Below are 25,930 nucleotides of genomic sequence, written 5' to 3'. Positions count from 1 at the left end.
TTAGAACATCTTTTATTTTGTAACAATTGTGTCTAATCTTCTACAATTCGAAATCAATATTTTTTTTGTGTTAAACACCCACGACGAGCAGGAGCAAATTCTGAATAATTATTTTTATTTTTTTTATTTTATTTTTTTTTAAACACAAGTATATGTTCTAATCTTTTTCAAGTCTGGAACAAAAGAATAAGCTCGTTGTTAAAATTATTGTTGGTTGGGTCGATTTGAACCTGGATGAGTTGAAGAAGATGATAAGGGAAGCAGCCGAGTTACGTGTTATAGTAAATAAACTTTGTATATAAAACAGAAAACGGGCCACAGCCCCATGGTTCAAGGTGTTAGCGGGTTTACGAGAGGTTGCGGGTTCGAGTCCCGGCTCCGACAATTTATTTCTTTTTAAGCTTTTTAAGGTAGTTCTCATATTTATAATTATTATTTTTTTTTTTGATAATCATTTATATTATCATTATTATTAATGTTATTATTATGATTATAGTATAAATAAGCATTATTATTATTATTAACATAAGTTTTATTATTATTACTATTATTATTATTATTATTATTATTATTATTATTATTATTATTATTATTATTATTACTATTATTACTATTATTACTAAATAAGTATTGATGATCATTTATTATTATTATTATTACGTTAAGAATTGTTATTAAAATACATATATAAAACATATATAAGGGTATATATATATATATATATATATATATATATATATATATATATAACCAATTGAAATAATATATATAATAATATATAACTTGTTCGATTACTTGTATATGTGTTAATGTATATATAAATGATATAGGTTCGTGAATCCGAGGTCAACCTTACACTTGTTCAATGATGTTACATGTATTTTTACTACGAAATACAGTATGGTGAGTTTCATTTGCTCCCTTTTTAATTGCTTTTGCAATATATATTTTTGGGCTGAGAATACATGCGCTGCTTTTATAAATGTTTACGAAATAGACACAAGTACTTAAAAATACATTCTACGTTGAGTTGTACCACTGGCATATTTCCCTGTAGCTTGGTAACTACTATTTACATGGGTATTGTAAACGCGAATCTTGTTGATAGATCTATCGGGCCTGACAACCCCAACCGGACTGGACGACCAGTATTCAACGGTTGCACAGTACTTCGTTTCGGTGACTACACTTGGTACGGTGTAGTGAGTGTAACGACCCGACCAAAACCGTTTTTGACGGCGCCGTTAACTTAGGTCCCGTTGCGTGGTCGTAGTCCCTATATGAGACTCGTTTGACCAAAATTATGTCGCATTCATTTGGAAGGTACAAGACTTGCAAGTTTAGTTTACAAAACCGTTCGACAACAAGTCTAAGTTTACAAAAGTCATAAAGTACAAATGAAATATCTTGCGACATAATTAGTTTAAAATCACAGTTGCTATAAATAGCGTAAGTATGTAAACAATATGTTTGAATCCAAAAGTGCTATCCCTAGCGTATGCATGCATGGTTGACTCCAATCAAGTAATCAAAGAGTGCGGAAGCATGTATCAAGTAGCCAAGTATGAACCTGAGAAAACATGTAGAAAACTGTCAACGAAAAACGTTGGTGAGATCATAAATGTATTTGTAAAAGTATATTCTGAACCACAATAGTTTGTATAGATGATTATCCAAATCGTATTTATTCCGAAGAATGTAGTTTGTATTGCGAGCACCCAATTACCAAAGCTTAACTGAATCTTCCCTCTGAATTTTGAATATAGTGTTAGAACATACACTATGCACGTTGAAATTATATTTCATCCACTAACGGTAGCGAACCGTCTGAATGAGGGTTCGTTAAACCCGTATGGCCACACAACATAATCACTCGCTTACACTTACACCCTGCAAGTGGAACTAATGATAATTGGATTGAGGACTTTTGTTCTAACTCGTCTGTATCTTTGTATTCGTATTTGTGTTCAAAGTATAAAAGTATGAAAAGTATATATACATGTGAAATGTATATAAGTATGTAATGTATATGTTTCTCAGCCCACGATTTAAAAGAATAAAAGTTGTTGAAAAGGTGGGACTATGATCTCACCTCGAGTGCACGAGTATAAAAGTACTTCAACAAGTAAACGTGTGCATGAAAGTTGCTTAGCCTTGACCTAAACAAGTAAGTTATATCAATTAACCGGTTACGACACAAGGTCGGGTGAAATGTGTTCAATTAGTCCTATGGCTCGTTATGACTCGATTAAGTATAGCATGTGAATCACGTTGTCAAGTTTCATACATGAAACAAGTATAAAAGCATGTTAGAATGATTGTATAAAAGTTTGGTTAAGTTTGACTAAAAGTCAAACTTGGTCAAAGTCAACGAAAAAGTCAACACGTTCGGGTCGGGTCCCGAACTATTTTTCTATGCTAGTTATTCATATATAAGCATGTTAAAACAAGTTGCATGTAAATTGGAGGTCTAGAACATGTCAAACATTTTTAGTAAAAAGGTCAAGGGAAACAGAATCTGGACGCGGCTTATGTCGCGCCGCGGCCAGGCCTGTCGCGCCGCGACAATGGCCGTGGCCTGGTCCCAGGCCTGTTTCACTTGTTCAAGGCTTGGTAAAATTTCAAACAAACGCAAAACTCAAACCGTAAACAACTAGAAAGCGTATCTTATACCGTTGGAAAGCTCTTTTGACAAGGAACACAACTAAACATGTTTCATCAAACAAAAACAACATTTTCCATAACCGATTTCTCGTCAAGTGATCATTTAAAAGTCCATTTTCAAAGTTTCAAGTTCATCAATTGCATTTTAAGTTTCGGGAATCCAATTCACACATGTGATATGCCGTTTCGAAGGTAATGAAGCATACATTACTACTAAACACTAACAATTAACATTCCATGGCATTTAAGCATCCAAAAGTTCATGTCAAGAACTATCAAACCCTAGTCAAACATCAAAATGTAGCTAATGATACTAGTAACACAATTAAAACATGCACTTTAACAATCTAACAACATTAACTCATCCAAAATCAAGGATTAAGCAAACCCATTTCAAAAACTCAAACTAGTTACTCCAAACCACAAATCGAGCAAACAAAACATATATTCATGTTACACACGAGCCATAGACACTAACTAACACAATTTCAAGTATATAAAACGAATTTAGAGAAATTTAGTGTTTTAGAAATGTTACCCAAAATGGATGAAATTGGTACCAAATCGAAGAGGATGATGAGAGGATCACGAATATGTAATTTGTTTTGAAGTTTGCTTCCCGATCCGAATTTAGATGATGAATTATGTTTGTGTTCTTGAGAGAAAAAAGAAAGAAAGAGGGAGAGAGGGAGGTGATTGAATGGTGGTGATTGGGGTGGACTAGTTGACCTAGTCAACTAGTTTGCCTCGTGTCAATTTTAGTCCCTCGAGTTTAGAAGCGGGTGCGGGATTTAACCGATCGAATATTTTTAAAACGCAAGTTAACGAGAGATGTTATAATTAAATGACGGAATTATTATAAACGTTAGTCAACGGAAATTGGGAATTTAAATAGCGAAAGATATTATTTAAAAAAAAAGACGGTGTTAAAAATAAATTTAACGGAAAAACGCGGGATGTTACATTATCCACACCTCAAAAGAAATTTCGTCCCGAAATTTAGTTGGAAGTAGTAGTTGTTGAATCTTACTCGAGATCTTGCGTTGTAAATTCTACGAATAAGTGAAGGTACGTCCTTGAGTATTTCCACGAATTTTGACGGTCGGGATCATATGTTGTTTTAAGGTTTGGCTTCCATGATTCATGGTTTCAATCGGTCCTCCTAGGAAGTGAGGTTTATCGTCGATAGTGAGTTCATCAAAGGAGATAACAAGTTCTCGTTTCGCAAAACACGTCTTTGAGTTGATACATCGAATGTAGGATAAACGGAGACTCAAAATGAGTCGGAAAATCTAAACGGCTAGCGACGGGTCCAAAACACCCCAAGAATTTAAAGGATCAAAATATCGCGGATTTAGCTTCCTACGTTTTCCCGAAACGGATTGCACCTTTCCAAGGTGCGACTTTTAACGTTACGCGGTTTTCCACATGGAATTTGAAATGTTTACGTCTAACATCGGCGTAGCTCTTGGTGGTTACGAGTCGCGTAGGGTTTTACCTGAATATGAATAAATTTTCTCGGTTGCTCATAAATAACCGCGGCCCCGGTGAATTGATCATCGTTTACTTGGTTCGACAAAGGAGAATGACGTTTCCGGTCACATGTGGTTTCAAAAGGAGTGACGTTAAAACTCGAATGAAAATCATTGTAGTACGAGGATTCGGTTAAAGGAAAATACTTTTTTTTTTTTCAAGTAAATTTGAAGTTGGTAATACAAACTTGTATTACGGTTTCCAAGGTTTAAATCGCATGTTTGTTCGGTCCGTCGGGTTGTGGAAGGTACGCGGTACTCATGTCTAAACGCGGTCCCGAGGCTTTTTGTAAGGTACTCCAAAATCTAGAAGTGAAACGAGGATCTCGATCCGAAACGGGGTACATTTCCTTAAGGCATATCAAACAAGTTTGCTAGGAATGGAAAACGTTAGCTAGGACAAGTTTCTCAAGAAATTCGCGTCGCGAAAGATTTATCAGTTTCCAAAAACGTTCGTCGGGGCAAGTTCTCATCAGTTTCTGAAAAAAAAAAAAACGTTCGTCGGGACTATTCACCCTCGAGGTGAATACTAGTATAACGTGGAGAGTCTCTCCCTCCATTGAGAGTTTAGAGTAAAGATTTCCTGAACCGGAAGTACGAGTGTGATGAGAGAGAAGTTTCCGCCTCGGTGCGAGCATAACGAGTAAATCGTAATTAGTCAATAAGACTGTGCGAGGACGAGATAGTATACACGTGTAACATACGGTTGAAGTCGAGAGGAATCGGTAATTCATTCGGAAGCATAAGTATAGTTCGACAAAAGTCGAAGGGGTGTCCCCGGTATGGTTGTTATCAATATTCTCGGAGTTTTCGGATGTCCAAACATGAAAAGATGAAGTCATGTACATGGCACATGGTGGTGTTTAGGTTGATCGAGTCTAACCACCATCACGCGTCACTAGAACTTTGGTATGTCTTACCGTAATATAACCACGTTGATCGAGTGTCGTTATATTACGCCAAATCATACCTCCATTCCCACATCACTCCATGGGTTCAAGTTCGTGTCATCGTGAAAATCTAAAATGAACAAAATGTAACGACGTCTCAAACGTGACTCGTATTAAATCGAAAGAATTTCTGCAACTCTAAGGAAGCGTTCCCCGAGGGAAGTGTATAAATGATTGTTCACGTCAAATCGGTTCGATTCAAACAATAATGTATTTAGGTATGAAAAGAGTAACGAGTCATGATAACGAGTAGCACGCAACCGTAGTGATAAATGTTGATGACGATACTCACCTAGAGTAGTGATGGTAGTAACACCAAAAAGTAGATAGTAAGAAACACCAGTGGGAAACCGATAGTAAGTTGAAACGGTGGCAAATAACAATCCGGGAGACAGAGTTCCCGAACAAGTGTGACTAATGAAGTCGTCGTCATCCATACGTGTATGAATCATGAATTTACGTGTGTTACCAAAAAGTGGCGGAATACGAGTTCGTATGATGAAGGTTGGGTACCATTAAAAAGTTTGCCTAAGAATGATTCAAGTATAATGCACAAGTAGTCAAGTAAGTGCTATCTATAGCAAATGTATGTCAGAATGCAAATACTAACTATCCGGTTGTAGTCTAGACTCACTAATGCGTCCTAACGACTCTGTTAGACACACTAATGCACGTCCTAGTTCCCTACAACCAACGCTCTGATACCATCTGTAACGACCCGACCAAAACCGTTTTTGACGGCGCCGTTAACTTAGGTCCCGTTGCGTGGTCGTAGTCCCTATATGAGACTCGTTTGACCAAAATTATGTCGCATTCATTTGGAAGGTACAAGACTTGCAAGTTTAGTTTACAAAACCGTTCGACAACAAGTCTAAGTTTACAAAAGTCATAAAGTACAAATGAAATATCTTGCGACATAATTAGTTTAAAATCACAGTTGCTATAAATAGCGTAAGTATGTAAACAATATGTTTGAATCCAAAAGTGCTATCCCTAGCGTATGCATGCATGGTTGACTCCAATCAAGTAATCAAAGAGTGCGGAAGCATGTATCAAGTAGCCAAGTATGAACCTGAGAAAACATGTAGAAAACTGTCAACGAAAAACGTTGGTGAGATCATAAATGTATTTGTAAAAGTATATTCTGAACCACAATAGTTTGTATAGATGATTATCCAAATCGTATTTATTCCGAAGAATGTAGTTTGTATTGCGAGCACCCAATTACCAAAGCTTAACTGAATCTTCCCTCTGAATTTTGAATATAGTGTTAGAACATACACTATGCACGTTGAAATTATATTTCATCCACTAACGGTAGCGAACCGTCTGAATGAGGGTTCGTTAAACCCGTATGGCCACACAACATAATCACTCGCTTACACTTACACCCTGCAAGTGGAACTAATGATAATTGGATTGAGGACTTTTGTTCTAACTCGTCTGTATCTTTGTATTCGTATTTGTGTTCAAAGTATAAAAGTATGAAAAGTATATATACATGTGAAATGTATATAAGTATGTAATGTATATGTTTCTCAGCCCACGATTTAAAAGAATAAAAGTTGTTGAAAAGGTGGGACTATGATCTCACCTCGAGTGCACGAGTATAAAAGTACTTCAACAAGTAAACGTGTGCATGAAAGTTGCTTAGCCTTGACCTAAACAAGTAAGTTATATCAATTAACCGGTTACGACACAAGGTCGGGTGAAATGTGTTCAATTAGTCCTATGGCTCGTTATGACTCGATTAAGTATAGCATGTGAATCACGTTGTCAAGTTTCATACATGAAACAAGTATAAAAGCATGTTAGAATGATTGTATAAAAGTTTGGTTAAGTTTGACTAAAAGTCAAACTTGGTCAAAGTCAACGAAAAAGTCAACACGTTCGGGTCGGGTCCCGAACTATTTTTCTATGCTAGTTATTCATATATAAGCATGTTAAAACAAGTTGCATGTAAATTGGAGGTCTAGAACATGTCAAACATTTTTAGTAAAAAGGTCAAGGGAAACAGAATCTGGACGCGGCTTATGTCGCGCCGCGGCCAGGCCTGTCGCGCCGCGACAATGGCCGTGGCCTGGTCCCAGGCCTGTTTCACTTGTTCAAGGCTTGGTAAAATTTCAAACAAACGCAAAACTCAAACCGTAAACAACTAGAAAGCGTATCTTATACCGTTGGAAAGCTCTTTTGACAAGGAACACAACTAAACATGTTTCATCAAACAAAAACAACATTTTCCATAACCGATTTCTCGTCAAGTGATCATTTAAAAGTCCATTTTCAAAGTTTCAAGTTCATCAATTGCATTTTAAGTTTCGGGAATCCAATTCACACATGTGATATGCCGTTTCGAAGGTAATGAAGCATACATTACTACTAAACACTAACAATTAACATTCCATGGCATTTAAGCATCCAAAAGTTCATGTCAAGAACTATCAAACCCTAGTCAAACATCAAAATGTAGCTAATGATACTAGTAACACAATTAAAACATGCACTTTAACAATCTAACAACATTAACTCATCCAAAATCAAGGATTAAGCAAACCCATTTCAAAAACTCAAACTAGTTACTCCAAACCACAAATCGAGCAAACAAAACATATATTCATGTTACACACGAGCCATAGACACTAACTAACACAATTTCAAGTATATAAAACGAATTTAGAGAAATTTAGTGTTTTAGAAATGTTACCCAAAATGGATGAAATTGGTACCAAATCGAAGAGGATGATGAGAGGATCACGAATATGTAATTTGTTTTGAAGTTTGCTTCCCGATCCGAATTTAGATGATGAATTATGTTTGTGTTCTTGAGAGAAAAAAGAAAGAAAGAGGGAGAGAGGGAGGTGATTGAATGGTGGTGATTGGGGTGGACTAGTTGACCTAGTCAACTAGTTTGCCCCGTGTCAATTTTAGTCCCTCGAGTTTAGAAGCGGGTGCGGGATTTAACCGATCGAATATTTTTAAAACGCAAGTTAACGAGAGATGTTATAATTAAATGACGGAATTATTATAAACGTTAGTCAACGGAAATTGGGAATTTAAATAGCGAAAGATATTATTTAAAAAAAAAGACGGTGTTAAAAATAAATTTAACGGAAAAACGCGGGATGTTACAGTGAGATTTCATAATAAAGGGAATATGCGACGTGATTAAATGTTAAATATGGTTACCAAGTGCTCAACCACTTAGAATGCTTTACATACACTTACGAGTGTATTATGTCTATGTTTATGAAATCTTGTGGTCTATTAACATATTGAAATGATTATTATGATAAACCTATGAACTCACCAACCTTTTGGTTGACACTTTTAAGCATGTTATTTTTCAGGTACGAATTAAGTCTTCCGCTGTGCATTTGCTCATTTTAAGGACATTACTTGGAGTCGATCATTGCAATGGGACCAAATGTTGACGACTTCGTCTAGGAGGATTAGGACGGGTCGTTACAGATTGTCTCTCGGATTGCGACGGCATTCAATTCGTGCACCTTTTGGGGCCGATTTGCGGGTCATTTCATCTAGTATTATCTAGTCTTTTTAAATTTTCACAAATTTCTTGATAAAAATGGCATTTTTTTCTTCTTCAAGAAGTAGAAATTAAATAGTGATGTTCATGGGGTGACTCAACACCTTGTGTGTTGGATGGGTACACCCACCACCTTGTGCAGATGTTGAATGTGGTTGGAGGTCTCAACTTCGAGTTATCTTCATTAAAAGATTTTAGTGTATTTATCCGATTTATGGAGTGGCTTAAGGAGGTTTTACGAACCCGTATTTCAGGATTTCGTTCGGCTCGGCCTTCCCCTGAGAATGGTCTAAGGATCGAATTCCTATAATGTGATTCGAGTTTCCGCTCGAAAGCACATGTGCGTGAAAAATGATCGAATGAATAGATCATTCTCCGTCAATAATCTTAAATATTTGTCTTGAAAAAGTAAAAAAGAGTGATTTTCATTTTATTGAAAATTCCCTCTCCATTTCATCAACCAAAATTTTCACAAGTTAGAAGTAATAATTTTGGATATTTTTGGATATAGGCTTAAGTTATAACTTTAGTTTATTTTCTTTTTTCAATTTCATGCGCCGTTTGTAAAGAAGATGTAGTATGACGGTCTGAATATTGAATACTGTTTTCATTTTATGTCGGCTAAATAACAATTTAAAATTCTTAATTATTGTAATTTTTAGTTGTTACAAAAAATATTTAAAATTTGCTAACTTTAAAGTAAAAACTGAGTTATTGTATTTTTAAACTAAAGTATACTGTATAAAAACATAAATACCAGAAAATATAATTTATTTAACATTCTCATATTGCAAATACAAGCAGAAAATCATAATCTCAACTCAAAGTGAAACACAGGGACAAAATCTAGATTAATTGGGGCAATTAACTGGAAAAGTTCCGGTTGCCGCTCGCATCCTCCGATCAATTTATACGTTAGAGTTAATCTCTCTATTATTGGTGATTTTAGGGTTTAGGGTTTAGAAATTTCCATTAATTTAGTTCATCTCTTCTTCTCAAATCTCAATGTTTATATTTGCGGTATTCACTAATACTATTTGCATTGTATTTTTCAGGTAACGTAAATTCAGATAAACAATCATGGATGGTACGTTATTCATTTTTGTTTTTGATGTACACAAATATTTTGTTGATATTGCTTGTTAACTGTATACTGAGATATTTAAGAAGCTTCGTAATGATCTGTTAAATTTTTTGTTTCTATTGTCAACAGCTCATTTTTATTAAAATTAAAATAAATTATTAGTTGATGAATTAGTTGGTGTCAATTACTTGTATGTTGTTTATAATCATCATATTCATGTTCATGTTCATAATAATAGTAAAGTATTGTGTTTAATGTATTGGTAAAATGCTTAGTTGACGCACAACCAACGATGGAGGAAACGGTTTTGGTTGGAGATGATTTAATGTTGGGGCCTCCATCACCAATCATTCCACCTGAAATTGCTTCTCATGTTCTTGAAGGTGTTACTTTATGTGATGGGATCTTACGAAACCTGTTTTTGTGTAAGTTGTTAGCTCACCTTTTGTTAGCTAATCAATTTCAACCTGGTTTTGTACGTATGTGATAACTCATTGTTTTCTCACCATTTTTACCTTATATATTTCATAACAACGTATTATAGGTCTGCAAGTTAATGATATAGAGCCGTTTTGTCAAGAAGAGATTGCATTATATCGGGAGTGCGCAGAGAAACGGGTATAATATTTATAAGTTTTATTTCATTATTCGCCTATGTTGTGCTTTTGCTTGACACATGTGATTCTCACATTGATTTTGTTAGGACAAGGAACTAAGACAACGTCTTCAAGATAGCGAATATAAGTTAGGTTTATCGATGCCGCTCGATCTAGCAAAGGAAAGAGCAACTCAGCTTGAGTCTGAAACCACAATGCTTGAAAGGTATGATAATGATTCTTTCACTAATAGTTAGTTGTGTTCTTGTTATGAATTTCATTCTGGTATATATCACACAGATATAATCTTATAAGACAAACGCTACTTCATGAGCAATATGATTCCTTTTTCTTGACTATATGGATATTTTTTCCTGGTTTATTGTACAAACAGAATACTTCATATTATTGCAAAGTAAGAGTCACCCGGGCAACATTTTTGTGGTATGTTTATAAATTATGATTAGTTGATGGGATTTGGTCAAATAGTGTAGATGAGAAAGCTTTCATTTCACAGCTCAATTATTTAAAGTACTTAAATTGGTAGACACAAGAAATAGGCAATATTTATTGTATCAGGTCATCATCATTGATTTCTACCCTCATCTTTTCATTACTTGCACTGTCAGGCGCTTTATTCTTGCTAGTGGGATCGAAGGTGCAGATGGATTTCGCCAAAGATGGAGTTTACATGGCCGTCTTACTGATACCAAGTAATATTTGCACACTCCTCTTAGGCTCTTATAATTACATTTAAGGTGACAAAAAAGGCGGGCCGGGTAGGTTGGGTAAGGGACCCCAATGGGTGCATTTTTGATATAGGTCGAAAAAGCTTCAGTTAGCTGATAATTACCTTTACGCAATACTTGTGACCCGTTACTTTGATAGACCCATTGGGATAGCTGACCATTGTACACTTGAGTTCAAATCACAATACTCTTTACTACTCGATCCACCTGCCCCATTTCGCAAAAATCCAAAGTCGTGGACCATGCCAACAAAGTTTCGTCGGGTGGGATTTTTCCGCTTACCCATTTTTGTATAAACAATTTGACCCTTTCAAGAATAAAAAGAAAAACCCATAGAGTAATTCTTGATAATGTAATTCTTGGATGGAAAAAAATGATCAAACAAATTTTAGTTGCCAAATAGAATACTTATCCCATAGAGTCAAAGTATTGTTTTCTCTCAAATGTCCACGGCTGTCTTATAAATTTCCCCCGGTAAAGTATATGACTATATTCCTTTGTTTATATTGAAAATATTATATATATGTGTGTACATGACCTTCAAGATAGTAATTTCATTGAATATTATGCAGGAAAAGGATGGAAGCATTAAAGCGAGGACTTGAAAATAGGAAAAAAGAGGACACGGTCACAGCAAGCGTTAAAGCTCCAACTACGAAAAGATGGTTCTTTTGGTGAAAGTAGGAAATAACTTTAAATGAAAATATGTCCTGAATTGCGGTGAAAAATAAGTACAAGTAACATGAAATAGATGCCTTTTAAGGAACTTGGATAGGTTGTTCTGTTTCCGTGCACCGAGTTTTGGATCCATGGAGCTACATTTTGTAGAATTAAACGTTTTCTTTGCTCTTAAATTGTTATTGTTATCGATAGGATTATAGGATACAAAGAATACCAGATCAATATGAGGAAATTAGGCATCTGTTTATGCTCACCGTAGTACTAAGTTGTTGATTATAAGTTCTATGAATATAGATTGTTGATTGATCAGATTCTGAAGTGATTTTGGTTTGGTCAAACTTTATCAAAGAATAGTTCATGAACCATTTGTTAAGCATAAGTTAACTAATATGAACAAGGTTCTTTTCCTATTAGTAGTTATTTTATATTATTATTTGACTGAATATTTCAGTTGCTAACTGATTTACATATTATTCTCTTATCACTAATAGACTACTAATTTTGTTGCAACAGCTTGTAACATGTTTCTCATTATCAAATTTAACTCATTAAACATTAGAAACTCACAAAATACGAACGAACGGGCTAACTATTATGGTTTTTCAGTGCGGGGTAACTTTTTACTAAGATGTACGTCAGGGGCGGAGCCAGGTTTTTAGATGATTGGGGTCACAAAATAGTATCGAAATATTGAGTAAAAAAACTAAATTGACGTATACATAAGAAAAATCAAATTACCTTTTAGCACATAATATTTACTAGGCAATATTTTTTTAAGGAATAATTTTTTTTAGATAATTCAAAATTTCGAATTTTGTAATGTGTAAATTGGAGTATTAAACAATTGATCGAACACTTTGGACCACAACCATTGAACGTTAAAGGATTTTTAGAATCGCAGTGGCCAATTATATTAGAAAACTTCAAACCCTTATGGATCGATTTGACGAGTAAATATTCACATTAACAATATAATAACATTGGGCCCTGATGTATTGCTTTTTTAATATGGCCATTTGATATTAAATTGGGCCCCTGATTTTCATCTATCGCTTGGGTCTCATAACAAACTAATGGGGTCACCAATTAAAAGTGTAGATAATTTATACTTTGTGGACTATTAGCATGTAAGTTTATGGGCTATTCAGTGGGGTCACAGGCCCACCCTACTTACTGAATAGCTCCGCCTCTGATGTACGTAGTGAGTTATTTCGTGATTGCATTTAACCCTTTCCCTAGTCTTCTAAGATATGATGCTAGTGAGTTTTAAACATGAGATCGTTTAAGAATATTAAAATTTCAACCGTTAGGCTATTTTACGGTGATTATTATCTAAGCACATCCGACCTGTTAAAGACCATGTGACCTGATAACAGGGTAATGATAGATACTATCATACTCGTAATGTCATTATGGGCTTGTAATAACTACTCTATATACGAGTCTGAAAAGCTTGATCAGGAGCAAGAACAGATAGTAGTATTTTATTTGTACCGTAGAAAATTAAACAAAAGTTTAGATGGCCGAGTTGGTCTAAGGCGCCAGATTAAGGTTCTGGTCCGAAAGGGCGTGGGTTCAAATCCCACTCTAAACACATATTTATTTTTTTCTTTGATTTATGTATACTCCAAAACCTGAAATAATAATTAAAAAAGTATATAAAATAAGGAACTATTTTTTTTTTTTTTTTTTTTGAAAGGCAAAATAATTTTATTAATATATAAATATATGTACATTATACATCCCCGAAAAGTAACAAACATCCAACGATTATAACTACTAGACAAATGGAATTAAAAACCGACTATAAGTAAAACCCCCAGGAGAGGGGACTCAACGAATCGAGTAGGGACACGAAGTAGTACACAGTGCTGATCGAGCAGCGACAAAGCATAAACTCCAAGGCCCGTTTAACCCCTGAAGATCTTGCCTTATAGAAGGTTAGCCACGAGAAGCATAGGGGATGCTGTGGGGTATTAGCCAATGCCCACTCTTGATGTAACAACGCAATACGAGCTCGGGTTAATGAGCCATTGTGACCATTGAATTTGAGCTTTCTTTATTCGACCCGAAATCCATTTAAAGGATGAAAGTTGGATATCCGCTAGAATTGAAGGTATGTCCCAGATTTGGTTTTGAAAGATTTTTAGGTTGCGATATCTCCAAATAGAATAACCGCAGACCCACTTGGTGGCTTCCCATATTTTTGAACCTATCGATGAGAGACTGGAGCTGCAGCTACTTGAAAATAAATCCGCGACGTTTAGTTCTGCCGGGGGAGAAAAATTCCACCATTTGTAAAAATCCAACCATATAGCTTTAACCTGGGGGCATGTGGCAAGAATATGTTCGGTTGTCTCGGACGAGTCTTGGCAGATATTGCAAAGAACCGAACCGAGGTCTAAACCACGTTTGTCAAGTTCGAGTTTAACTGGAAGTCGATGAAGTTTTGCTCGCCAAACGAAAAGTTCAACTTTTAATGGGACAGATCTGTTGCGTTTTGTAGGTGGTTTTACAGTTGAAGGTTGGAGACGAAGCATGTCTAAGTTTGCCGAAACTTGTTTGGTGAAAGAGTTATCCGAATCTGTTAGGGTGCAAAGCCACGAGTCTTCGGTAACGTTATTAGTATTCTGAGGTGGAGTAAAGTTCTCGATCAAACTTGATAGCTCCTCCATATCGCTAGCGCTTCTGCCCCTTGGAGAATGGAGCCAACTGCCATTGAATGAAAAGGATGACCCAGCTAAGTTCACCCGATCGAAGACGGTGCAACTTTTATCAGTATCAAGTGCAAATAATCGGGGGTATTTTTCTTTCAGAATGAAGCTCCCAAGCCAACGGTCTGGATAGGTAGTGAATGGTCTGGATAAGGAACTATAATCGAGTATAAACTAAAACCTCTCACTATAACAAAAATTGATTCGCCTGATTGGAATATTACATTGATCTAATGAAGTTTGGATAGGTAGTGAATGGGCTGAGTTTAGAAAGCAAATGTCGTGGGACAACCTTATCTAACATAAGGATATTACTATCCACGTGGCATCACTCTACTGGTGATCTCAACTAAAACCAACATCATTCACCCAAAATCTTGAAACAAAAAGATACCCTCATTACAACAGAAAACTTTGAACTTTAATTACCAACTTGTTCATTATCTCAATACCATCATCAAAATCAAAACTTTTTTAGGTCTTGTGCAAGTAATGGCAAGTTGCAGTATGGCATCTGCTGCTTCAAGCTTTTTAGTGACACCAAATGTCACCTCTAGCTCAACCACAGTTAAAACCAATATGGTTTGCATGTTATCAGTACAGAGCACTAGAGGTTCAAGACTTGTTGTAAGGATGTGTGAAGAGGCCACCCCGTCGGCTGCAACCGCTGAACCGGTTAAGGAGGAGAAGCCTAAGCCACCACCAATTGGACCCAAGAGAGGAACTAAGGTTTACCCATATGCTTATCTGCCTATATATATTACAATATAAAAAATTCATTTGTAAATAGTTATCTGTTCATTCGTGACTGTTTCCGACCCGTTAACCGGGCCACCTCAAGATAGCCTAATGGTTGTGTCCGATATCCTCACAAGAGGTCTATTCAAACCTATCTTGGAGGTTGGAAACGGTCACAAGATAACCCGATTAGGACGTGTAGCCTTATCCGTTTACCCATATACCCGTTTTATGGGAGTGTGAATCTTGATTTGTTGTCCTGCATAAATACTAATCACTTCTTCTGCTTAAAGCTTTTTTGTGTGGAATTACCATGGGTCCATGACCATTTTAGTAAACTGTAATTAGTATGCCATTGTGTACAGCTGCCCAATACCATAACATATGTATTGTGTAAACATTCCCCTTTATTTGATTACAATAATAATAATTACGGACGCTCATAATGACGAAAACATAGCGAATAGTATCACATATGTAGAGTTTTAGACTACATATTCTAGACCTTGAAGTGTGTTTCGCTTGATCTCTAATCCAAAAGATCCGACCCAAATAAGCCTCTTCACCAACTTAAATCAGGGAGGATTATTTTGATAGGAGTACTACTAGGCACTTACCGATATAATGGTCGAGTCAAAATTGTACTTACATGAACATCTTTGTCCTGAATCTGTTAGTTTATCTAGTGCATATGTTACAACTGGTAGTTAATTATATAACTGTCTGCACACACAGGTGAGAATTCTGAGGAAGGAGTCGTACTGGTTTAAAGGAGTGGGATCAGTTGTGACTGTTGATCAGGTAAAGCTAATGCTGTATTTGTGTGATGAATGCGTTAATTGAGATTAACAGGATATTGAATGTTCATACCAAATGATATGATATGTGCAGGACCCGAAGACTCGCTACCCAGTTGTTGTAAGGTTTAACAAAGTGAATTATGCAAATGTGTCAACCAACAACTATGCGTTGGATGAGATCCAAGAAGTGGTTTAAAATGGGTCACTTCTTTCATGTTGTGATTGTAGAATTCCTCAAATTTCAATCATTTGCTACATATTTTTATCAATGAATTTGTATCATATTCTCATTCTGTGTTTCTTTGGTATGTTGTCATATATACGAGTATTACTAACTATTGATAATAAGTGTTAACAGATCACACTAAAGTTTAATCGAGTTCTAAATCGGAACAATATCAATTTTGATTCAATAAAAAAATAGAAAAAATATCATGCTTGGTTCATAACGTTTGTACCAAAAATCAAGTTGGGACCTTAACTTTAAATTGATAATGGGTCTCAAATTTTAACTTTGTACACGATTAGACCATTCACTACGGTAATGTTAATTGTCGTGGTGTTGTGGGATAGAGGTGGCGCTGTGATAAAATTCCTAAAAATACATAATTAAAAGTCCTAAAATACATTAAAATAAAAGTCCCAAAAATAAAAAATTACAATAATTTAAAATCCTAAATATTAAAAATACGATTAGATAAAACAAATTTAATATCTTCCGTCAAACGAGTCTTGACTCACGTAGCCAGACTTGAGACTACTCGAATCGGATGACGCTCGATTATAACTCGATTGGTCTAAGTTTACATGATACAACTCAATTCGACAAGACCGTGTCTTGGCTCGTTCTTTTTGCGCATCTCATTGCTCATCAGTAAACAGAAACATCATGGTATAAAATTAGAGAGAATTGTGTTTGATAAAATGTAAAGAATTAAAGAGGAATGTGTTGAAAATAATATGAAGTTTGTTTGAAAAATGAAATGGAGTGTGTTATTTATATAAGAAAATTAAATTATTATTTTTTTAATTTTAACGGATACATTTTAAATTCTAAGTCAAAAGCTTCAATCAATCGAATCATGCCACACAGACAAAAAGGGCCATTGTACCCACCGTGGTTCGCCCGACGACAACAAAACAACGAATTTGACCACAACGGCCCTAAAGAGCCCGTTGTTTGACAACAAAATTGGTCCGTTGAGGACCGTAGTGAATGATCTTAGTCAAGAAGTTAAACAGCTCGTTAGTAGTGCCACGTGAAGTCAAGTCACATGCATTAAACATGATGGGTATTATTGCCGTACACTACACAACACACACCTTGCTCGCTCGCTCGCTCACTCACGCACACCCAACTCTGGATCTGAATAACACACACATACACTTAGAAACACACACAAATCAAACCCTCACAACAAATACATGCTTTGTAACTAACGATCACCTTCCAATGCACAACAATAACAACTCCGGTAACAACAGCAATCGACGGTATCCTCCCGGTATCGGAAATAGCCGCGGAGACGGCGGATGGTACAACAGAGGTGTTATCAATCGAACCCCAATGACCACAATCTATTTCGAAACCCTAATCAACAACATCAGTCACAGTATCTACAGAGACAACAGCCTTCACCACAACAACATTACATTCATAAGCAATAGTGGTTAAAAATGAACCCTAATAATGCCTCTGGTTCCTCTTCCACTATTAATAAAAATTTTGAAGTTGAGAAAACTGTACAGTCAGAAAGCACCGTTGATTCAAGGTTAATTTTACTTGATTAAAATACTTACAGTTGTTCTTGAAACTATAATGCCGGCGGGTTTATCAATACTATATAAATTAGGGTATTTGTGTATTGTTGGGCTCTAATTGTAGTGATATACAGGTGATGTATGGTTTCTGTGTTGACAGCCTCAATCAAGTTTCATTTACTTGCTCAAATGTTTTTAATTTTTCTATTTTCAATTCATAAAACTGCAATGCATGTATATTCAAGATAGTGTGAAATTAGGTATTTGTGTATATCTAGCTTTCTTTGAGTAGCTGTGATATATTATGATATTTGGTTATGTGTAGATTTTTCCAATTTCTTAGAGACATATGCAGTGTGAAATCCTTGACAGATCGTTGGTTATATAATACGGAGTAGTAAAATAATGTATCTGCAAGATTTGTAGTTTCTGATCTTTTGAATGTATAACATAAATCAAGCACATTCATGAAGTTGTCAGACCTAAATACTGAGCAAACGCTATCAATAAATTTAGGAGGTTTGTTCATGTAACAGCTTTTTCCTTGATTATATTAACCAGTTTTATGGTGAGTATCTGTTACCGAATTGGATCAGGCCATGTCGAGTTGATCATTCTCATAGTTCATATGGTTTGGTTCTTGAGTTCTGAGCAATTTTGTTGTTAAGCTTCTCTCTCTGGATCTGCTACTAACTTGTGATTTATTTGCTGATGATGCATATAGTAGTTGATTGAAATTAAGTATTGATGTTGTAGTTAACATAATTGTCTTTGTTGTTGCTCCTAGTTTAGAGTTTGAGTAAGATATGTCTTTGTTTTTTTGAAGAACATTAGAGAATATGTCCATGTGAATGCAAACCCTATCTGGCATAAAATATTTTTAATGACTGGATATCTTTTTTTTTTTTTTTATGTTATTTGCAGCTGAACAATTTTTCTGGCTGAACTAATTTGGCTTTCAATGTGTTTTAAATGATGGTGTTTACGCTTTACTATTTATGTTTTCAGTGTTTCTTATTTGCACCATTTGTTAGTAAGCGCATGTTTTTGCTGGATATTTACATTCCTACAGCGGTGTACACCCTAGTATACGGAGTTCATACTTTTAGTTGACAAGCCACTAAAGTCTTTTTTTTCTTTACTTTATAGTTTATATAAATTTACATTCAATTATTACTTTGCTTGATATTTTGATTTCGTCACGTATGTGAAATCTTAGATCTTATGTTCGCAACGTTCCAAAAGTTGGAGCGTAGGTCGGAGATTCACTAAATTATTTCTATGTATTTGCTTTATTGGGCTTTCATTGAATAATGAATATTGACCGAGCTCATTTCAATGTATTACTAACTATTTGTAAGCAGGCTATGAACTAATATTTATCCATTCTGTAATTTAGCTCTCAAGATTGGAAGGCAGAGTTAAGCATACCCGCAGCGGATAGCCGTTACAAAACTGAGGTATGCATGCAACAGTTGACATTATGGAATTTGCAGCTTAATAGTTATAGTTAATTAATTTTAGCTTCTTGTTTTTATCTTTTATATTAGTATATAATCTTTTTTTTTTTTCAAGGTGTAGGTGTGTAGTAGATAGATTGTCTATAATTTATGACTATCACCGTTTTGTACGTAGCAAGATTATTATTTTAATAAGGAAGAAGCAATGCATTCTAAGAATGTACAATCTGATCATCTTTATTCTAGGTCTCACGTTAGTTATGAATTCTTATGGAAAGCTTAAAGCAAATCAGGGTTTTGGATCGTTTCATAGACATCCAACAACTTATATAATTATAATTAATAAGGTACGTAAAACGTAGTAACCACGAAAATGCAATGATAATTTAAATGCCATAACAAATTATGTTCAAAATTGGATCTTTTCTTCATAGACATCCAGCAAGGTATATAACATAATTATATGATTAAACCGGCAAGTTATATAACTATAGAATTGGATTTTACCAATCTTAAATTATATAATTAAACCAACAAGTTATGCTCACAATTGGCTGAAATGGATTGTATTTTAGAATGTGGGCATTACAAGTTAATATCACATGTTTAATTATTATGTTATAATTATATGGATTCTTTTTTTTTTTTTTTTTTCAATTAGGTTGTAAGCACAGGAGAACGTCTGGTGGCGGGAATTAGTGGTACAGTCAGAAATACAAAAGATCGGATATTGATAGCAAGAGGAATGATGTAAGTTTTAATCTCTCATATACAAAATAAGAATTGATCACAAACAATGGGTTTGACACCATATGAACTATAGAAAACTGAATTACTAACAAGAACCCACCAAGATGATGAACATGGTGATATTTCTCTATTAACAAGAATAGACGGAATCGATATGCGTGTATTTTCCATGAGTATTCTAACTTAGCAAACTTTTTTTTAATATATTTTTCTGATAAGTGCAAACTATTACTTTGCACCCTCGACTTTATTGTTTGACACTTCAACTTTTAAAACTGAACATATCACTTTAGCCCTTAATGCCTGGAAGTTATGATATACGGTCTCAAACCTGTCTTAGTTTGACTAAATACAAGTGGAACTGATGGCGATAATGATTTATTAAAGTGTTGAAAGTAATTACGATGTTGAATTCAGTAGTAATAGGCGAAGATAGAGTCAATGAGATATTAAGGAGTGTGTGTGTAGTTTGTGTTGGGATAAACTCAGAACAAGAAGTTTGTTGGTTGTTACATTCGGTTAGTATTTAAGTGGAAGTTATTGGCATGTGGTAGTTATCGTTAGTTATTAGTTAAGGTCACAATGTTTGGCAAAAGTCACAACTATCCGTAATAGTTGCAACAGTTTGTAAACTATAAATATGTGTCTGTATGTATTGTAAAAGTGTGTGTTGATTGGAATAAAAAAAGAGTTTTTCTAATGTACATTTAATTGTACATTGATAATAACTACTTCAAATAACTACCCCATTACACTTCATGTACCATCATCAATGCTTAAATAATCTTCTTAAGTATAACTTTAAGAGCTATTATTAGACAAACTCATAAAAAAATTAGAAATTTCCTGTTGTAAGGTTAATTTTCCATGTCTTGTTACATTCAAATGAATAGAATATATAGATATTACATTGGTGATTAATAATGGAAAGGATACTAAATATCAATGTAATCACTTGCATCCATAAATTTGCTTGAAAACAAAGGGACCAATGAGAACGCGACATGTGGCGCGAAAATCACATGTGATTGAAAAAAAAATTCGAAATTTTTTTTTTTTTGAAATTTTTTTTTTCTAAAAAAAATTTTCCGAAATTTTTTTTTCCGAATTTTTTTTTTTTTAAAATCATATGCATGTCAATCACATGTGATTATGCATGGCAAATCCAATCACATGTGATTGTGCAGGTAAATCACATGTGATTGTAAAAAAAAAAATTTAAAAAATTTTTTTTTTTTAAAAATTTCGAAAAAAAATTTTAAAATTTTATTTTTCAAAAAAAAAGTTTTGAATTTTTTTTCAATCACATGTGATTTTCGCGACACATGTCGCGCTCTCATTGATCCCTTGGATCTCAACTTAATTTATGTACTCAAATGAATATTCTTCTATAAACCATATGTGAATTTTGCAAGCACTTCATTTTAACAGGACCCCGAATGTAAATTTTGAAGTTAGAGAAACACATTTTTTTTTTTTTTTTTTTTTTGTAATTTGATGTCTAACTAGAAACTTAATCCATGAATTAACTTAAAAATCTATGGGACGCGCAAGTAACCAACAAATGTAGTATCTACTATGAAGAAATAATACTTGAGGGTGGGTCTGTTTGGTAGAGTTGTTTACAAAAGTAACATATAATCAGGTGAAGAGTCAACTGTCAATTCATAACAAATTTCATGAAGTTTTTGTTGTAATATAAAGAAAAGTATATCTATTTACATAAAAGAAAAACATTATATTCATGCAGCAACTGGAGTCACACCTACCTGCTTGGGGTAATACAAAATTTTGTCAAACTCTAGTGTTTCAGCAAAAGTTGCAAAAACTTTTGATGGAGTAGCTCCGGATTTGATGTAAATTTTTAATGCAAGATTATTGTATACCGTCTAATATTCGAGGAAAGAAAAGGTAAGTAACACTAAAAGACATTTTTTTGATGGAAGTATACATAAAGTCTTCAAATGATTATATAATAATGTATAGACCTTCACAAGGTCTCCAAGTTCCTCACTACATTTCAATTTATCCCCTAGCTAAAATTAGATCCGGAAGATATATCTTGTTTGTATTAACAAGTAGGCGACAATATTCTATCGATTCAAATACATTTAGTTTTCCATTTTCCAAACGGGTCCATAAGTACTGCAATGAAGGGAGTGTTTGACCAGCTTGGAGAGGTGTACTCTGCAATGATACACATAACGATTTAACTTATTTAGAAACATAACGATTAAAACTTTAAAGAGAGATAAACAACAGAATTATTTGAATGAGATTATAAGATTTGAAGTGTAGATACCTGAAATTGTGCAAATGTATATGATGTTCGGAGTATACCTTGAGATTCTGCAGCAAGCTCAACTGCTCCTTTGTATTTGGTTTAATCAAAATGTTGAACAAACTGAGATATGCAAATGTTAACTGGTTAATAGCTTTAACGAGAAATATTCTGTTTACAAGTAGCATTTGCTTACTATAATATTCCGATGTTATAACTTCTTACCATATCGGACATTCTGAACTGTTTTTCAGCTTGAGTTTGCAATTGTGAACTCAAGTCTTGAGTTCAAAATTGCAAACTCTGAAACCTATGTCATATTTGGAGAAGCAAAGATTGAAGACTTGAGTTCGCAAATGCAAACTCAAGTTGTACAACAGTTCAGAATGCCCGACATGGTAAGAAGTTGTAACGACCCGGAAATTTCCGACCAAATTTAAACCTTATTCTCCAAATGTCTCCGACACGATAAGCAAAAACTGTAATTTTGAGTCTAGAAAGTCCAAAATCTATATTCGGATAATCAGTTACCCTTTGACCATGTCTAACGATTCACGAACCTTATACAGAAATATTGATGTAATTAACTATACATGTAATTACTTATTTATATTATAAATTAATATTTTAATGAAAAATTTTATGAGTAGTTATTATATTAATATTTGCTATTATTACTTTTATTATAAATATTCATAGTTATAATAATATCAGTTTTCTTTATAAATAATACTTTGACATAAAATTTAAAACAAGTAAATTGTTATATTTTTATTATTACCAATACCTTAAGAATTATTATTAATAAAATTTAGTATTATTAAGGTACAACTTATTATCATTATGACATTTATTATTAAGATTACTAATTTAATAATATTATTATTAATATTATTGACAGTGGTAATTATATTGTCGTTTTCGTTAACTGATATATATAAATATGTAAACTAGTATATTTAATTTGATGTTAGAATTATTATTAATATCATTTTATTATAAATTGTTATTACTATTATTATTTACAATACTAAAAGTAATATTAATACAATATAATTATTAATAACAGCAATTACGGTATATGAATAAACAGATATATTTATATGTATTAATATTTATTGATTGAAGGAAACCAGATATTTATTTTTTTTGGCATCGCATCTGTTGTTTTCTTCTTTCTATTATGTCCGTGAACTGCTATCCTCATCTCTTCAGCTTTATATAACTCGTGCAATTCACCATTTGATAAAAAGGGATTCTAGCGATTTTCCTTTTTACACAATAATCTTTCTGTATCTGTTTTAATTTAATTAAAGTGGTCAATAAACATATCTGTTTCCTTATTCGCGTCTGGTATGGATTATGGAACCAAAATCGTGTGAGTCTTCAAAATCTAAAAATGCCACTCGGTTAGGAATTGCATATGAACACTATCTGAAAAGTTTCATAAACCAATTTCTTAAACTGAATTCGAATTTTGAAGACAAAGGTTTGGGAATAAAAAGTTAAACATTTGTTCTTCAAACAAATTCGAGTTAACTGTTATGATTCTAGTTCAATTGATGTTTTCAAAAGTTTTTAGGAGTAATTTAGAACGTTTTTCGTGTTGAAAATATAATCTAAAACGATCTTAAATTCATAAAGAGGTTTTGAGTTCATAAACATCGACGGTTACAGGTTTATCCTTATATTCATATTTTTTTTATTCGCTGTCAATTAATTCTAGAACAACTTAAGTTGATTTAAATCGGGTTGAGAGTCTTAAAAACTGCAGAGTGAATTAATTGTATGATGGATGTTGTCATGGGCGACCTGGACCAGCGAAGAAGAAGAAGGTGATGAAGGGAACAAAAGAACGAGTTAAATAATTTTGGGTTGTAATAATAATCAGAAAACCGGCAGCAGCCGGATGGTTAGAGAGTGATTCGGGTATGCGAGAGGTCGGGGGTTCGAGTCCCTGAAGTGGCAATATTTTTTTTAGGCCGAATTCTATTAAAGGTAGATTCATTTTTTTTTCTTGTTCTTAAAATTTTTATTATTATTATTATTATTATTGTTACTAGTATTATTATTAAACAATATCATTTTTTTTTTTTTATGATTACTTTAAACAAAGCATTGTTATTATTAAAATTAATATAATTATTACTAAAAGTACCATTACTTTAAATTTATATTTTACAAAAACTATTATTAAAATTGACATTATTATTATTAGTAATATGAAAATTTTCAGTATTATCATTATAATTATTTTAGTGTTATTATAACTAGTATTTCGTAAACAAAAAGAATAATTACATAAATATAAATATATATATATGACACCCATAATTTAAATATATTAATACTTTTACATACAAATTGAATATATAATAAGATATATAATTATAAAGATTATCACTAAGAATAATATAAATATTTGTTCGATTACGATTATATATATATTAATAAATATACAAAATGATATAGGTTCGTGAATCCGAGGCCAACCTTATACGTGTTCAATGATGTTATATGTATTTTTACTACAAAATACATTAGGTGAGTATATAGTCCCTTTTAAACTTTAAATATTTTGGACTGAGAATACATGCGCTGTTTTTATAAATGATTTACGTTATGGACACAAGTGATTAAAAATGATATTCTGCGGATTGATGTGCTAGGTAATTTAGTTATATGTTATAATAGCATGTAAGCGCGAATCCTAAAGATAGATCTATCGGGTTTAACACCCCCATCCAGTAGGCTGCACTAGACATAAGAACTAGTGGGCGGATGTTTAGTACTTCGAGGATTATTTATACACTTGCGAGTGTACATATCCATCTTTGCGAAGATGACTTATTATATTATTGTTAAGGTTGGTTACTGAGGCCTCAACATAAGCAGAATGATTTTATACACTTGCGAGTGTATTATATTTTTTTTTATATATGAAATCTTGTGGTCCATAGTTATAACGCTGCTAGCATCAAACCTATATCTCACCAACTTTATGTTGACATTTTAAAGCATGTTATTCTCAGGTACGAATTAAGCCTTCCGCTGTGCATTTGCTCATTATAAGGAGATTACTCGGAGTCGATCAATGCAATGGAACCAACTGTTGAAGACTCCGTCCGGATGGATTAGTTCGGGTTACTACAGTTGGTATCAGAGCGTTGGTCTTAGCGAACCAGGCCTTGCATTAGTGTGTCTAACTGGTAGTTGTTAGGATACATTAGTGAGTCTGGACTTTGACCGTGTCTACCTGTCAAAAAGTTTTGCTTATCATTTCTAGTCGGAAACCATCTGCTTATCATCTTTAGGAAATTGCCTGCTTATCATTCTTTAGTCTATACACGTCTTACTGCATTTACTGCATCGATAGTGTATAGAAAAAAAAAAAAAAAAAATTCATATCTTAGCGCATCTGTAGACTTGCTTGTCATATGCCGTAAGTTTCTCTGTAGGCTATGAAATCTTTAGTATTATAGATATTCTATGAAGTTAGAATATCATCTTATATTCGAAAATCATTTCACATAGAAGATCCTTCTCATTCACCAAATTGCCCTCTTGGCAATGAACCAGAATCACTTACCGGTGAACCTGTTCGAGAAACCATTTTCTCCCTTATC

The 25,930-nt window shown here is 33.8% G+C and overlaps 3 protein-coding genes and 1 non-coding gene across 4 annotated transcripts; 3 read left to right on the top strand and 1 right to left on the bottom strand.

The window, feature by feature from the left end:
- The first annotated feature begins 9,482 nt into the window (after positions 1 to 9,482).
- LOC139855491 (uncharacterized) lies at positions 9,483 to 12,189 on the top strand. The gene is made up of 7 exons (XM_071844719.1): positions 9,483 to 9,604; positions 9,746 to 9,777; positions 10,050 to 10,199; positions 10,319 to 10,392; positions 10,478 to 10,596; positions 11,000 to 11,083; positions 11,692 to 12,189. The coding sequence occupies exons 2-7, from the start codon at positions 9,771 to 9,773 to the stop codon at positions 11,795 to 11,797; spliced, it is 540 nt and encodes a 179-aa protein (XP_071700820.1). The 5' UTR covers positions 9,483 to 9,604; positions 9,746 to 9,770; the 3' UTR covers positions 11,798 to 12,189.
- Positions 12,190 to 13,313: 1,124 nt separating this feature from the next.
- TRNAL-AAG (transfer RNA leucine (anticodon AAG)) lies at positions 13,314 to 13,394 on the top strand. The gene has a single exon. It is a non-coding gene; the product is annotated as a tRNA-Leu (tRNA).
- A 382-nt stretch (positions 13,395 to 13,776) lies between these two features.
- On the bottom strand, positions 13,777 to 14,475 carry LOC139853897 (uncharacterized). Its single transcript, XM_071843238.1, has one exon. The coding sequence runs from the start codon at positions 14,473 to 14,475 to the stop codon at positions 13,777 to 13,779; it is 699 nt and encodes a 232-aa protein (XP_071699339.1).
- A 424-nt stretch (positions 14,476 to 14,899) lies between these two features.
- LOC139851945 (photosystem I reaction center subunit IV A, chloroplastic-like) lies at positions 14,900 to 16,345 on the top strand. Its single transcript, XM_071841140.1, has 3 exons — positions 14,900 to 15,243; positions 15,988 to 16,053; positions 16,144 to 16,345. The coding sequence occupies exons 1-3, from the start codon at positions 15,007 to 15,009 to the stop codon at positions 16,246 to 16,248; spliced, it is 408 nt and encodes a 135-aa protein (XP_071697241.1). The 5' UTR covers positions 14,900 to 15,006; the 3' UTR covers positions 16,249 to 16,345.
- Positions 16,346 to 25,930: the final 9,585 nt, after the last annotated feature.

The sequence above is a fragment of the Rutidosis leptorrhynchoides genome, chromosome 6, assembly GCF_046630445.1.
Source record: "Rutidosis leptorrhynchoides isolate AG116_Rl617_1_P2 chromosome 6, CSIRO_AGI_Rlap_v1, whole genome shotgun sequence".
Classification (NCBI taxonomy): Eukaryota; Viridiplantae; Streptophyta; class Magnoliopsida; order Asterales; family Asteraceae; genus Rutidosis; species Rutidosis leptorrhynchoides.
Note: the sequence above shows the minus strand (reverse complement) of the source record. Positions and strands in the feature narration are given on the sequence as shown.